The sequence below is a fragment of the Cornus florida genome, unplaced genomic scaffold (genome assembly GCF_030987335.1).
Source record: "Cornus florida cultivar Cherokee Brave unplaced genomic scaffold, ASM3098733v1 CherokeeBrave_3.0.0_Hap2_Chr02, whole genome shotgun sequence".
NCBI classification, from domain to species: domain Eukaryota; kingdom Viridiplantae; phylum Streptophyta; class Magnoliopsida; order Cornales; family Cornaceae; genus Cornus; species Cornus florida.
In genome coordinates this window covers 20,248,057-20,264,577 of record NW_026775572.1, presented here as the reverse complement: position 1 = coordinate 20,264,577, position 16,521 = coordinate 20,248,057, and the positions used below count along the sequence as shown (strand labels likewise).

General features: G+C 34.2%; 1 protein-coding gene across 1 annotated transcript; it reads right to left on the bottom strand.

Annotated features, from left to right (window-relative positions):
- Positions 1-224: 224 nt before the first annotated feature.
- On the bottom strand, positions 225-13,272 carry LOC132294127 (alpha-L-fucosidase 2). Its single transcript, XM_059791870.1, has 10 exons — positions 12,835-13,272; positions 11,283-11,428; positions 9,583-10,442; positions 8,697-8,829; positions 8,005-8,163; positions 5,228-5,452; positions 3,511-3,612; positions 3,235-3,370; positions 1,859-2,054; positions 225-808 (listed from the first exon to the last, which is right to left on the bottom strand). Exons 1-10 carry the CDS (start codon positions 13,043-13,045, stop codon positions 487-489), a joined length of 2,490 nt encoding a protein of 829 aa, XP_059647853.1. The 5' UTR covers positions 13,046-13,272; the 3' UTR covers positions 225-486.
- Positions 13,273-16,521: the final 3,249 nt, after the last annotated feature.

Genomic DNA, 16,521 nt, shown 5'->3' with positions numbered 1-16,521 from the left:
TCATATCAACTATTACTCCCATATAGTCACAGGAACTCATCAATACTTCAAATCAATACAAAGTCACAGGAAACTATTACGAGGGCACTCCTATTTGAACAAAAAATCATGATTCATTGATAGTCCAGAGCATGCCTTTCCCATGACATTTAGTCATTTAACCTCACTAAAAAACATAAACTGAGGGCAAAAGCCGATATTGGAAATAAGAGTGCGCCGACCCGGACAATAAATTGCAATCACTGATAAAAAAAAAGTAAGAATTTGTTAAACTGTGAAATGAATAATTTTCCAAAAAATATGTTATGAAATGTACCATAGGAAGAAATGAATAAATAAATCATTTATCCCGACCCCTAAATTCCTAAAAAAAAAATGGAAAAGAAAAGCAGCTAAAAAAAATAGGAAAATTTTAATTTCCTCTGAAAATTTGACTGGAACTAAGAAAGTAAACACTCTTCAAAAAGACTAAGTTGATCTGAGAGTTCAAAGAAAAGCCGCTTCTGAGAGAGAGTACGTTTTCACACATTTTAACTGCTTATTAAATGTGTGTACTCTGCCAGGTAATATTTTTGCTGAAATAGTCGTTCCTCTATAATGTAATCTTTTGATAGAATTTTGATTCTTTGACCAAAGGCCAATTTCATGGAGATCACCTTCATTCCAGCAGATATTGACCGTCACACCACCACGTGCTTTCAACCCTTTAACACAGCCATTCACCCATTTATCACGGGGAAGAGCAGGAAGTAGGTACAGATCCTTCAGTGTGCTCTGGACAAGCATTTCAGCCACTGCTGCAGAAAAACTGGCACCAACAATTGCAAACTTAGCATCAGCATCAGTAATAGCATTATTGTTCTTGTCCAAGTCCTCGGCTTTTTTAACAAAATTTTAAAATTCAGACAGACATAAAATTCTTATAGCTTAGACTAACAGTCAGCTGAAAATATAGACTGCTAGTGCTAGGTCATGTACAAGTTCAACCTAAAAACTAACCTCTTTTCAACTTTTCAACAAAGAGAGACTGCTCCATATTGTCATCTTAAAACGTGATCTTGAGACACAAGTAAATAATTGGGGTACATCCAACTAACATGGGATATAATGAATTCAGTTCCATACTTTCAAAATACATAGTTATCACCAAACAAATCAAAATGCTTCTAATGTATGAGTTCATTTGTGTAAGGAACATGAGTTCCTTTACATTAAATGCCTCACACACATACACACATACCACATATGCTTGCTTTTTCTTTCAATAGTTAGGCTCTATTTGGTTCGCACATTTAGTGAATGAAATGAAAAGGAAGGAAAAGAAACTCATCTTTTTCCATTATACTTGCATAACATAGAAATTGTTTTTTCCTCGAGAGGAATCAGGAAATGAATCAATGGCATGTATATAATTAACATTTCTCCCTTTGCATCAAATTTACTTTTCCTATTTTTTTTTCCCCCCAGTAAAAATTTATTTTCCTCTAGCTAAACAAACAAGAATAATTTTGTTTGCAATTGTCTTTTCTTTCCCCTCACTGGATTCACGAACCTAATGGAGCCTAGAGGTTAAGAAACATGAAAATCTTTACAATTAAGGCCAAAGTGTGATGAGAAATCCGCAAAATTCCACACCATATTTTATACATGTCATTTAACAGTAGAATTTTATCGATGGACATAGGGAAGGACTTCAAACACCCCTCAGATTTTGAATATAATAAAAATCTTGGTAGAGGCATGCAAATGCACCTGCTTTTCTGGGGTTAGATACTGTTAACTCATGAATTGAATCACCAGAAGGAATTTAAATGGTTGACAAAGATTTTCTTGACAAATAGAAGGTAAAACTGCTTACCCAAAGTTGGCATCAATCTGGAAAGGAGGGTGTGCAGTGAACAGGTTACTGTAAAGGCCTCCTTCAAAGTCACTTTCATGATCAGGATCCACTAAGTCAAATAAATGCTTGACCATCCGATATGCATGCTCGCTGTTGCGAAGACGCGCCCATAAGGCAGTTTTCCATGTCGTTGACCAACCAGGACCATCTTCCCCTGTTTCAAGTGATGAAAATTATAAACGGAACTATTTCGACAATTAAGTAAAATCACACTTCAACAAACTTAGGCTCAGAATCACAAAGACCTCAGCTAACAAAATGAAGTAGAAACTGTGAATGGGTGATCATCATTCTTGCCTTTATCCCGTACAAACGGGTCGGCCAGCAACTGCGAATGGGTAATAATCCTATAGTTTACAGTGTACGCTGAATGCAAGGTCTCCTGACTAAGGTTATGTTCTAGATAGGATCCCCTAATTGCCGTGTCAGTTTGCATATCCCCGGTGGCCCTTCCTTGCAGTTCTGGACAGCTGCAAGTGTAAACTTTCCCTAGCTGAGTTCTTAGTGGGAAGGAGGCTCTGGACCAAAATGGGGCATCTATGCATTTTCAGACCCCCTGTTTATCTGATTTATCCATTGCATGTACAGAAATCACCTTTTGCATTCAAGATATGACATTACTCTCTCTTTTACAATCACAATTGGCAAGAACTTTAGTCACATGATTTGATCAACAGGGGTACGTTCTCTCATTGCATCCGCGAATCCATGGTTTTAAAGCAGAAATGCCTTTTTTTGTCGCTCCACGAACTTATCATATCAATTCGTGGATCCCAAGCGGTTTGGTTTTATGTACCAATTGGTTAGGCTTTACATGTGCGTGCATTTCAGAAGTGCTGCTCCCAAAACCTAATGGTGGAAGGGCGGGCCATCCAGCAACGAGCTACTACTTTTTGTTTAAATGTACACCAATTAATCTAGTTAACCACACGATATTCAATTATATAGAACACTATAGGCTAATTCAGAAAAAGTAAACAACAGTTCCATGCCATAATTTAATATAGTAATGTGCTATGTGGAAGGAAATGTATATATACAATATGAAAGAAGCTCCTGCTCTCAAAAAGTTCTAAATTTTAACACTTTCATGCTCTCACACCCACTCCCGTTCCCACCCTCACGCTCCTGCTCTGCGTGACTTAGGTGAGAACCCTTTTCTTTTCTTTCATGCAGGACTTTTTTTATTCTGAAAATATAATAATTCTGATTTATGAATAATGTGGATGAAAACTCAGTTTGGTGCTGAAATCCTACACCATCTCTCCCCACCCAACCAAATGGACCCTGCAAGAGTGAATTAACCTTTCTACTTGTTCTTAAACAAAACAAACCTCTTTTATAAAGGGTATTGTCTGCAGCTTTACAGAGGTCGGGAGTTCTCTCAACAGTTATTGTGTGCCCAGGAAACAGGCCAAATAGGTGCGATACATGCCGATGGTGCACCTCTGGGTCCTCAAAATCTTTCGCCTGCCATTATAAAAAACAGATAAGATTCATACTTCTCAACCAAAATGAAAGCAGATTTGTGTTACGTTTCCATAATTGTACATGATAAGCTTTGTTGGAAAACAGAAAGAATTGGAGTTACATTCAAGCTTTTTACATACCCATTCCATAATGGAACCGTCTCTAGCAATTTTTGTTGGATAAAGCCGTGGTTGGGCTGTACGAACTTGTTCAACTAGAACATCCTTACTTCTTCCCAAGATCTGTTCTCAAGCAATAATTTTATATAAAGCATCTAGATTAAAAAAATAATAAATAGCTAATAAAGATTAAAATAAAAAATAAAGCATATAGATTAAAAAAATATAAATAGCTAATAAAGATTAAAAAAAAAAAAAAAACCTAGGAGAGGCAGAGCTCATTTGCCTTCTCAGTTTACTTGTATTACCTTTCCCCTTTAGTTTCAAAAATTCCTCAATATTGCAAACTTAATTATTATTATTATTATTTTCCACAAGCTCACCAAAAGAAACAATCAGAATATACAGAAAGGAAGTTTGTTGATGCTTCTTCCCACAAAACTTGTGGGAAAAAGAAAACTAATCTTCAAGCTCTTGGCCACTATTCCTTAACTTAGAAGTTCTTTAATAATTATGCATATATGATTATATTTCAGGGCATAATTCAAATTTTAATTTTACAACTTAATAATTTGTTGGAATTACATTTTTGTTGAGGTTCCATAGCATAACATGTTGACATTGAAGTTTGTTGATGCTTCTTCCCACAAAACTTGTGGGAAAAAGATTACTAATCTTCAAGCTCTTGGCCACTTTTCCTTAACTTAGAAGTTCTTTAATAAATATGCATATATGATTATATTTCAGGGCACAATTCAAAATTTAATTTTACAACTTAATAATTTGTTGGAATTACATTTTTATTGAGGTTCCATAGCATAACATGTCAACATTGAAGTTTTTATTTGCATGTGTTCTGTGTGTGTTTCTATTTTTACAAGTTGATATGAAGTTAGGATTCTTTCTTGTCAAACATGGTGATTTTGGCTAGCAGCAGATACCCTGGTGTGTGTTCCTTAGTGACCCTCATTTCATTTAAGTCCAACAAGTCATTTGATGAGGCTGAATATCTTGCTATATCGTCAGTTTGTAGTGTAGTTGTTTGGTAAAGAAATCTCTCAAGAGATACTAATATATTATTTTTCAGATCCTACACCACTCTACGCTGATGATATTAGTGTGAATATTAAGTGTTGTTCACATTGCCTCCATGTCTGTGTTTCATGAATGCAAAAACACAGATGAATTGCCATTTTATAAGGGATCAGTATTACTCTCCTCACGTAGCTATGCACTTTCAAGTCACTGATTTCCATATGAAGGCTATGACTTGTGTTTACATAAATATTATTGAACAAACTGATGTTGTCATCACATCAGTCCAAGGGAAAGTTTAGAAATAAAAACCATTTTGAAACAAATCAGTCAAAAAAAAACTTGTAGAATTGAATTTTTAGCCATGACCCAATCAAAACTAGTAGCCACTTTATGCAACACAATCATATGGAGATGGTCAATTGCATTTTACTAGTGAGGTGGAGCATGATTTGGTGGCTTCATGTGGACTTGTTAGGAGGAAAAAATAGTTTAGTGGAATAGTAGCACCACCAATAAATGGGATAAAAAAGGATTTGGAGATACATCAAGTCGGTCCAGAATTAAGAGCAGTATATTGTTTGGAACAACGACAAAGTGGGAGAAGGGGCATTATTAGAAAATTTCAAAACTAAAGGGAAAAAGTGAACATGTGTCAAACCCACTTGGAAAATCTTATGCAGATCTAGAACAGGAGCTTTACCTCTGCAGCAGAAACAATGGCGGAAAAAACTTCTTTTATGATTGCCATGTCCATGGTTGATGAGAAGCTCACACTAGCAGGTTTACCATCAGGAGCAATAAAAGTATGTTCAGGTGATGTTGATGGGTTGGTTTCCAGATATCCTCCCCGGCCTTCAATTAACCAGTCCAACAAAAATGAAGCACAACCTTCCAGCAAGGGATATGCCATTTTTTCCAGAAAATCCTAATAACATCAACAAATATTAGCATCATTCTCCTATCAGAGAGTTTTGAGTTCAGAATGTGTGTGTCTGTGTGTGTGTTGATCAGTAAAGAATTCAGTATTATGAGCAAACCTATACTGGAGTATATATAATATCCCACTTCAAAATGAACGTCTATCCAAGGAAGGGGGAGTATGAAATTATTATTCCAAAACACAAAAGATGTTATTCAAGAGTCTAGCAAACGGTTACCCACTTACATGAAAAAGTCCCTGAATCACAAGGCTATAGATTACCATACGATCCACAACAAACAAATTTTGAGGTAGACCACCTTCAATTTTCATTATACATTATTGCTGGGTTCCATCTTAATTTTCATTGCAGCAGAAATTGCAAACTGAATCAGTCTCCTACTCTCCTATAAATCACTTAACTGTAAGTTTGAACATATTGCTTGACGCTGGGTTCATCAACCTTTTTCAGCCATTTAGCACCATATGTGTAATTAGAGTATAGACATTCATGTCATCATCACCATTAGAACCATGTTTCAAGTTATCACTGTCTCTACTACATTTACAAGACATGGTAGTAGTGTAATGGTTTGCAATCAAACTAGGCCATTGGATTCGGTCCTCACTGTTTTGAAGTGAGGCGGCCAATTTAAAAGTTGAAATCATTTCAAGCCCAACTCCCTAAGGTTTAGGCATACTTCAATTTCTTATGAGAGATACTGAATCTTCCAGTATCATCATAACCAAAAGAATCACAACGAAAGTTCTTTGCTTGCCTAATTTGAGGCCCGGCAGTAAGAGAGTCTTAATTTTCCTACAATGGGTTGTTTCTAGGCATTGTATATGAGAACCAAAGTTTGAAGAATAAAATGATATGGAGTTGACTCGACCATTTAAAATTCGGATCAAATGTCTAATTCTATATCATAATAACTCAGGGGTCCTTTTGGCCATATCGGTGACGTATGACCAAACGATTCCGAATCGTCTTGCTATATGGTGAGACAGCTTGTAAATTGTTTGCTGTTGGCTAATTTGCACATGCGAGGCAAACAACTCTTCTCTCTCCAACTAAACCATCTACTCTATTTCAAACACAACAAAGAACATAAAACACACTTCTACCCACTCTGCTATGAAGATTTGACATAAAAGGTCGAAATTTCGAGAGGTCTTTAGAAGATTCGATGATCTGAGCAGTAAGATCTACAAGTTGTGTTCCTTAAGCATATAAAAATGTTTGGAGATGATGCTGATGAAGATAAAGGTGATAATGACTGATTTATACCACTTTAGATTTGCAAGAAAATTCGGATTTATAGACAATGCAATGCACTATTGTAATAAACTAGCTCAACAATGCCAATAACAATCTGTTTGATAATGTTATGTGCTAGTTAGGTGGTGTATTTTTAAAAAATAATGAACTACTATGGTATTATTAATTCTTAACTTTTACAAAAAAAAAATAATAATAATAATAATAATCTTTTAGCATCATATGGTGTGTTGTCACATATTGCCTCATATTGAAGTGATATGCTGTAATCTACTATCTTGGTCTCTCGAGAGATAGTAATTAATACGGCTATACATCAACTTTGAACAATGTTTAGAATCAATAAGACATCTTTTTAATATAAAAGACCAACTTATTGTATGGAAAAGCAATTATGTGGTAAATTTTTTGTAAAGGATGTGTTCTTAAAATAAATGTGGGAACTAGAATTGGCAGTAATCTCAAGCCAACTTTAAACTTTATGTTGAATTCATCCCCCCTTTTGCCTTTTTAATTTTTCTGTCGGTGAGTAGTTTTTTCCGGTGCGGGACTTTAGTGAATGTGATATAGCTACTGATGTGTACTAATCATTAGAGTTTCAGGAGTCTATTTTCTTGTAATATTTTGTGTTTTCATCTATTTTTGAGAAGTTTTAGTGGTCTTTTGAGTAGATTCTATAGCCTCAAATGTTACTGATAGGATGTTTATTTATTCTTACATAAAGCCCAAAGACAGGAGTTATTGCATAAAATATTAAGGGAAAAAGAAAAGGATGAAGGAGATATGAGAGCTGTCTCGCCTCCCCCGCCTCTATCCTTCACTCCTCTCACCCTCTCTTTTTGTCTCTTGGAGCTCCTCTTCTTCTCTTTTCACCGCCTTCTTCCCTTCCTTTCTTCTTTCACATATACTAGCATTCATAAGGAATCCTAAGCCAATATACTAAACATTAATTCAACTTGGGCATCTAGAGCATTACACCAAAACTTTGAAATTAAGGAGTTCAATATTTAAACAGTTATATAATCTAACATAAACAATTCCCCTTGGTGTAGATAATTATTTCCTCTTAAGATCCAAAAGAAACTCTAAACCAAACATCAAAAGTGAAAAGAAAGAGTTCATAATGAGTGCCTTCTCCCTCCATATTAACTTCTTACATGAGAGTCAAATCAGATGTTTTGAGAAATAATGAGTAGACTGTATAGCAGGCATAGATAGTCTAGAAAAAGAGGAGGAAAGAAAGAAAATAAGGCATAACAGAATCAGAATCATTTACTTTATCCATTGTATAAGAATAATGCTCCCAGAGATGTGTGCAAAGCCATGCTCCACCCATTGGCCACAAAGCCCATACAGCTTCACCTCGATCTGGAGATGTTTTGGCCCATATATCAGACACTTGATGTACAACCCAGCCACTAGCTTCATAGTTCACCTGTAACATTCTGTGACTGAATAAAACAATGTTGCACATAGAGAATGTAGAAAGAGTAAACAAATTAAATTTTCATTGAGAACAAGAAGGCAGAGTACATTCTGGGCCTTGACCGTTGCTAAATATCATGTGAATTTGCAGTCTTGTGATACTTTATCGTGTACAGTGTATCTGTGTATGCATTGCACTCCTAATAGGATGGTTGAAATCATTACAACACGTTCGGATTTAATGAGTAAAGGTACCTTCCATGGGGACATGGGTTTATTATTGTTATAGAAACTTTATGTGCTCATGCATAATTTATACTTGCTGAATCCTCTTTGCTCAATACTGTGTTAGAAAATTTACCACTTAACTCCAAACAATGACTTTCAATGTTTGTAACTTATCTTTCTTTAGTTCCACTTGTGGAAAACCTCTTCTTTACAAGGCCTATGTTCTGGTGCTAGAACAGACAAATACAATAACACTAGATAAATAGTATAATTTATGAGGGCAACAAATGTAATCTAGAATGTAGAGTTACTTACTTTTGCAGTTTTACTCCCATTCACAGACAAAGATGAAGTGTAATCAAACAATGGCTCCTGGCACTCCTTGAGGTTGCAAGGAAGGGAAGGCCAATAGTTCATTTGAAGATTGATATTCAAGTGAGGAGCTCCACTGAAGAAAAAATAAAATATATGGTCAAGTAGACTTCTAGATAATATTTTGATGCAATAGATGAAAAAATTAAGCAGCACTATGAAACTTTGTTAATACCTTACCGGAAGGGGAAAAAAAAAAAAAAGAAGAAGAAGAAGAAGAAGAAGAAGACTGTTAATATCTCATGTTGTTATCAATAGGAAGCAGTTGTCATACTGCATAGAAGAATAATATAACAAACATATTCTCTTGTCAATTTTCAGGTTAGTTGCTCCCATATTTCCATTATTCAGTTTTGCTTGGAAAATACTAGACAGTTTACTTTGTCAAATGTTTCTAGTGTTTAATAATCCATCAAACATATTTACTCCTTCGAGACTACTGTCCTGTTTTTGTTTAACATACAGGATACTCCTTGCTAGGATTAAGAAAAAGAAAATAAAGAGAGAAAGTACACCTTTTCCTGTTGCAGATTTATGCTTCTTTAGGTACAGTAACATTGAAAAAATAACAGCACTCCAACATGAAAATTTCACAGGTCAGAAATCTAATTAAATCGACAAGAATGTTTAATGCAATTAAGAAGTCCAGTTTTATAACAAATGAGGATGCTTCTTATATCCAAGTAGCATTACTGTACTTCAGAAAGGGACATTTGGAGAAGAGGAAGAGTATCATGCCTAATGGTTGAAGCACTAGTGCACAACATGAAAAGAAAAACACAACAATTAAATAAATAGATAAAAGGAGAGAGAGATAGTGCAGACATACTCCCATGGTGGCTCAATTTTGTTGTTCCATATTCCCTGCAGGTTTGCCACCTGAGTTCCAGGCCGTGAACAAGAAATAAGCAGATATCGACCATACTGGAATAGTAGCTCCACCAAAGAGGGATCCTCATCAGTTTTAAAAGATTTCACCCTCGCTGCAGTTGAAACTGTATCATCTTCACCTCCTTCTGAATATAGATTAGTAACATTCCTAGAGCTTTTAGAAAGCTGCAGCGAGACACGATGAAAAAGTTTCTGATAGTCATCTAAGTGACGTGTGTAAAGATCAGTATATGACAACTTTCTTATTGAATTTAATGTGCTCAACGACTCTGAAGTAGGATCCTTTTTAGAATCTGAAGGCTTAGTGAATGGCCCATCAAAAGAAGATGAAGCCACCAGAAGCATGACAGCCCAATCTGAACCCTCAACTTTCAGCTTCCTATCGTCCATAACATGTATCACACCCACACCATCACTAATTTGTAGGTCAAGAACAGCAGAAAACTGAATTCCTTTTGGATTGTCATTTTCATTCAGTTTAGGTTTGATTCTTTTACCAGGACAACTTCCTTCCAAGATAATTTGATTTTTACCATTTACATGTGAAGTATGGTGCAACTTGCTGTCAAGAGATACTGTGAAGGACAAAGACCCAGATTTGCTTCCAGAAATTTTTGTCACAATCACTTGATCTGGATTTGAAGCAAAATGTTCTCTTGTGAATTCTACACCGCTTGCGGAATATTTAACTTTTACTGTTGCAGTGTCCAAGTCTAGCTCCCTCCTATAGGTTTCCTCAGCAAATGCAACATGGGATTCATCAAACTCCAGCTTGATATCGCCTAGAAGTTGGTAAACCTTCATCATCACAAGAAAAATCATTAGGATATTATTCCTATAACTGTTTTAAACTCCTTTTCTGGAATGAATCCTTCGTCATCTTAATGAGAGTGAAGGAACAGGAGAACTCACATAGTGATCAAATCAGGAAAAAAAGGGGGCGGGGGAAATTACAAACAGATTGAACACAAGGTGCCAACAAAAGTAAAATTTTGGTTAATGTAAAAAACATTATAACTTAGATATAAGGCTAAACTCAATGAATCTAGCACTTTCTCTCAACCCCTGTATGTATGTGCGCGCGCGCGTGTGTGTGTTTGTTGCACTAATACGGGCATTGTCCTACTTTGACTGTCCTCTTCAGCTTCTAGTGCACCTGACCTGTCTTGCATATGAGCCTCAATATAGACATTTAATTAAAGTGATAAGTACTTATTTGTATATGCACCACTAGATGAACCCTACAAGGAGATTGTGTAGGTGAGAAAGAAACATGGACCCAGCCTAGCGCGACAAATCTTAATTTCAACTACTTAATGTCAGTTAAATGGGTTTGCTTCTCCAATCGATTCTTTGTAGAGTCATACTCCTAGCCTAGGGAGATTATGTCCTTACTCGTGGCTTCAACCTATGGTCTTTTTTAACAGTGGCCTCGGTGATGGCATATCATACTAAGCAAGTAATTGAATGAAAGACCCCAATACCAAAGTGAAAAAATAGATTTCATTGTACAGTAATAGAATAAGAATTGAAACTTGAAAGTTTACTGTATTCCATGTTCATCATATAATTGTATTAATTCAGTATTAACAGAACAAAGAAATATAACTAAAATATAAATACAATGAAGCAGCATACATCAGAAGGATTATCTGACAGTTTGACTGCAGCTGCAGTGGCTTCGGCATATTGACCATCGTCAACAAGTTTTCTGACCTCTGATAGTGCCTTTGGAGCATCTGGGTTTGTATAGTCCCCAGGAATCCCAGTCCAAAGCGTGTCCTCTGCAGAAATAATTCAAACCATATATGCTGTAAGTTTACTTTTGTCGCAGACAGATAGAAGAGAGGTGAAACTAGTTGCTATGTATACATTTCATTAGACATCTTAGTACCACAATAATGATAATTTAATTGGTTAATGAATCTCATTTAGTCAATAGGAATTATTTAGGCAAAGAAAATAATTTGGGAAAAACCCCAAGAACTTTCAGTCTTTGGAACCTGAAATTTTAGAACTTCCACTCACTAAACCTAATGCAAGTTATTTAACTATTTGGGTTAGTTTTAGGTATCTCAAAGACATTTCTAAATTTTTTCTATGATATTAGAAATGGCAAGGTTGTATTGGGGAGGTACATGGGTATTCAATACAGTCCACATTAGGATTGTCAGAAACTAATAGCTGTGTCATGGCAATCCAAATTACAAAATTGTGTTGTTCCTTCTATTGCTAAGGTTGAGTTCATAGCAGGATCGTCAGAGAAAGTTCCCGGAATTAGGAATCTTTCCTTTGTTGAGAAAAGTAAAAATTGCAGCCCACTTACCAGTCACAATTGGAAGGCGTGCTCAAGCTCAAATTACATGAGGTTGCTTGTGACATTGGAAGTTTCAGATATAAATGGTCAGATTTCGGTTTGGCATCACCAACAGCATAATTGCTGTTGGTTGTTCCCAACATACATCAGAGTTGATTAACCTTGGTGAAGAATATTTGTTTTTCTTGTGATGTGTCTCTAGCATGATCAAGATTGTAAACTCATAATGTATAGTAGAATAAATTATTCAGAGTTATCTTCTGGATTTTACTTATCAAAGGGCCTTCCACTTAAAATTTGAAGTTCTTATGTGGTTGGAATTCTGCTTCATTATGTGGGCTCGAACCTCACCTTCCATTTGGGAGGAGAGTACCAGAGGTCATCTTCGGCAGTGGCCCAGTGCTGGTGGTGGTTGTTTGTCAGTTTTCCCAACAGTAAGTAAAATTTTCAGATTACACAACAAACTAAATCATGTTAAAGATTTAATTGTTACTTTTCCTCTGTTTCTTCAGTAAACAAGCACAATGTCATCTGAAAAATGAACACCACGAATGCAAACTCAATTGAACTAAAGGTGAAAATGCAGCATAGAAAATTAAATCTGACAACTATAATTCAATAAACCAAACCTACTTTTGCTATTTTTAGTTACTGCAATAATTTCAGAAAATTCATATAATAGATCAACTATACATACTCAGATTGTGATTTATTTAGCTACCAAGAAAATGTAGGAAAAGAAAACACGTCTAACTCACTAACTCTATTTATTGAGAATAAAAACAACACGAAATGTAACTCAAAAAAGCTCTTTTGTCTTTCTTTTCCACCATTTTCTCAGGAACCAAATGGAAGAGTGTGGAAGTAGCATACCATTGAGATTAAGAGTCTCCAAAGCGACACCGCCCCAAATCATAGCACCGAGACGGCCATTGCCGATGGGAATAGCATCGGTCCAGTGCTTGGCTGGTTCACTGAACCTAACCTTGAGAGGCTTCGAAGGCTCTGCGTCTACGGAGGAGCTTGGGTTCCAGTAGTCTTTGTCTGTGGATCTTCTCACCAGAACCCAATTTTCATCGTCCATTGGACTCGTTGCCGACGAGAAAGCTAACACAGTAAAGTACTTTTACTTTCTGTGCTAGTTCGATGAAATCTTTTGATCTTTTTCTCTTTCTTTTCTCACTCTAAATCGAATTAGTAGTGTATATAATTTGGTCAGCCCGTGAAGGGGTTATAAAGAAGCAGAAGAGAGAATTATTATTCACAAGCAAGACACAGATAGAGCGCGCCAGAAAGGCCAGTAGCAAAGTGATGACAGCAAATAAGTGACCACCCGTTGCATTCAATTCACGCGGTACTGCCGCAAATAGGCCCCACATACTTGTCTTTGCCTTTTTATGTCATGCGCCATACTCTCACTCTTTCCTAACCACTCCACCGCATATGCGTGTTTGTGTAGAATTCGACCCTTTTTTTTTATTTTTTAGAGCAGGTATCCCACGTCTTACTCTAGGCACGTATCGCAATGCAAGTTCGGAGTGATTACGACTTAATTCATGAGCTTAATTACACTCGCAAAACAAAATTGGTACAAGGATGAGGATCCACTTAACTTAAGCCACGCAATTCTTCTTAATAAGTGTCGTTTTTACATTTTGAGTGTGTTTTCACTCTCAAACTCTGCGCGTGCTCTGTCTCAAATTCTCACTATTTATGACTTAATTATTCCGCTCTCACGCTCCCGCTCTCGAATTCGTTCTCTCTCCCGTTCTCGCTTTATGTGACTTAAGTTTTAATATCAATTATTTTAATAACCTAACTTAAACCCAACATAAATAAAATATGATATGATTATTCTAAAATTTCAACTTAAATAGGTATCATCACTACTCTTGTTTGTTTCATAAATTACGTCTCTTTTGCCTCCCTTATTTTTCAATTTTTCATAACATGTTTTCTTATCTTTTTAGTTTTTATTTATGGTTGTATCAACGTCTTTTCTTTTCTTTATTTTTTATTTTTTTTTTTCACATCAAGTTTTATGGTACTCAAATATAAGAATTTTATTTGTATAAAAATTATAATGCTTCTTTACAATTTTTTAATACTTTGCAATATATATATATTTTTAAATTGCTCTCCTTATTTTTATTTTTTTGAGTCAAATAAATTATTAGTTTTAATCATTATACCAATTAACAAATGCCTATCAAAATAATTGATGTATTTTAATGATCAAAGATACAATGTTTTATCTCAAAAATTCTTACAGAAATGCAATGTGATGTATATAAAATAGATACACAATTTTATATACATAATGATTAAAACTTTAATTGCCAGCAAATATACTATATTAAGATGAAACCTGAGACTACAATTTCTAAATAGTTAATTAGCTTATATTTTAATACAAGTCCCATTATATTTGACATATAAATAACTACATAAACTCAGTGAAATAATAAATTTTTATTTATCAGATTAAATAGCATTACTCTATTTGTAATATAAGAAATTTGGTTTGGTGTTGTGTGAATCAAATATCACATTGCAAGTGGTATTATCCCACTTTCCTCTTTTCACATTACATTATATAGAATTTAATATTACTAGTACTAACTTCCATCCATGAACCACCACATCAATATATATATATATATATATATATATATATATATATATTACAATTATATATAATTAATTATATTTATTTATTTTTGCATGAAAGGGTAGTCTAGTTAAATAAATTGAGTTGTAAAGGTTAATAAGGTAATTTCATGGTCCAAATAGGGGATAATAATGTCAATTCATCATATACAGATGACTAGAGGATGTCTTTGTTAACTTTATGAAACTTGAGGGGGTGGTCATTGTTAAAAAACAATTCAACTTTTATTTGATTGTCAATAGGACAAATTTCATGAAGTGTGACTATAATTAACCATAATTCATGTGAATGCTCTTAAAAAAAATTATTTATCTAAAAATTTAAATATAAACCTGATATTTTTTGAGCGGCGAGGTTGTCTAAAATTCAATTTCACAATGCAAATAAAATAAAATAAACTCTGTTATATAAAAAATGATAGTAATGCATTATTTAGTATGTGCATATAAATCTCTAATATGTGAAACTTTGTGCAAAATACTATTAATAAAATTTGTGCATATAATTATTTTTATAAATACTTCAAATATCATTTTCTCATTAATTTGAAAAATGTAAAATCTTTTTAACCCGAAATTTTTGCATATTCCGTATATAAAAATATAATTTTTTTTTTACACTTCATCCTTTATTTATATACGTGTCTCTTTGAGTGCGAGGAACGTTTATATTTGATTTTTCTTACATTTGATATGAAATGTGTTGAGGAGATTGAGAGAAAGATCAACTGAATATTAGTGGCATGAAATATCAAACCTCATTTTGCAAAATACTATTAATAAAATTTGTGCAATAATTTTTTTTTTATAAAATTTTGTAGGTGGTCAAGCAAAACTCGATTAAAAAATTAAATGCAAGAGTCAGCACATGTTTTAATTCAAAGATTAAAAAATAAAATAAGAATTACAGAGTAAATTAATAATTTATAGTGGAATGGGTCCTTATACCGTCGGTTTAAAATCATTTTATATACTATTAGTTATGGAGCCCATGTCCAAATCTGAAATCTCTCGTAGCCTCACCCACCAAACCAGTAGGTCCAGTACACTCGCACGTGAAGGATTCCCATGTCCAAGAATGGGACTGCATCCAAATCGAAAGAGATATGGAAGTAAATAATGACAGATACCGTATTTTTATTCTATATTAAATTATTAATATAGTTTTATTACAACCATAAAATTATATTATACGTGACTGATGTCATTCTTAATTTGTTGTTTACTATAATGCCACAAGTGTTCTAAATTTTAATCCAGAGAATACCCTTTCAGAAAAAGATATCTCCAAGGATTTTAAACCCTCCCGGTAGATGTTAAAGGGTATCAGAGTAAACAACCTTTTTTCCTGGATCAGATTATCTTCCTTTTCTCCATCGGTTTTGACAAGTGACAACAAGTGATATCTTCAGGCTCTGAAAGGAAGAAATGATAATATATACTAATAAAATTGTATTAAAAAACAAATTCACACTCCCCAACTATTATATCATGAAACAAGAATGGCAGATTTTGTGATTTTAATTAATAAAAGTACAAGGGTAGTAGAACTATAGAAATTAGAGTGAGAATATCATATTTCAAATGATAAGTATTCATGCCTTTCAAGAATTTCAATTGTCAAAAAATTGCCCCCATTGAATAAGTTAGGGAACGAATAATTATGTTTTGTTTTTTTTTGTTTTTTTTTTCTCTTAAATCTAAATGTTTTTATGCACAACTTTTTATAAAAATGGTAAAACGGTCCATATTTTTCTGTGATTATCCTAAAAATTATTCATTTATTTTTATGTTATTTTCATTTAGAAAGCAAAAAATAATTATTGGAGAGTAATTTATTTAGACTTATTATTCTATTAATAAAAATAAGGATAAATTAGCCAAGGTATA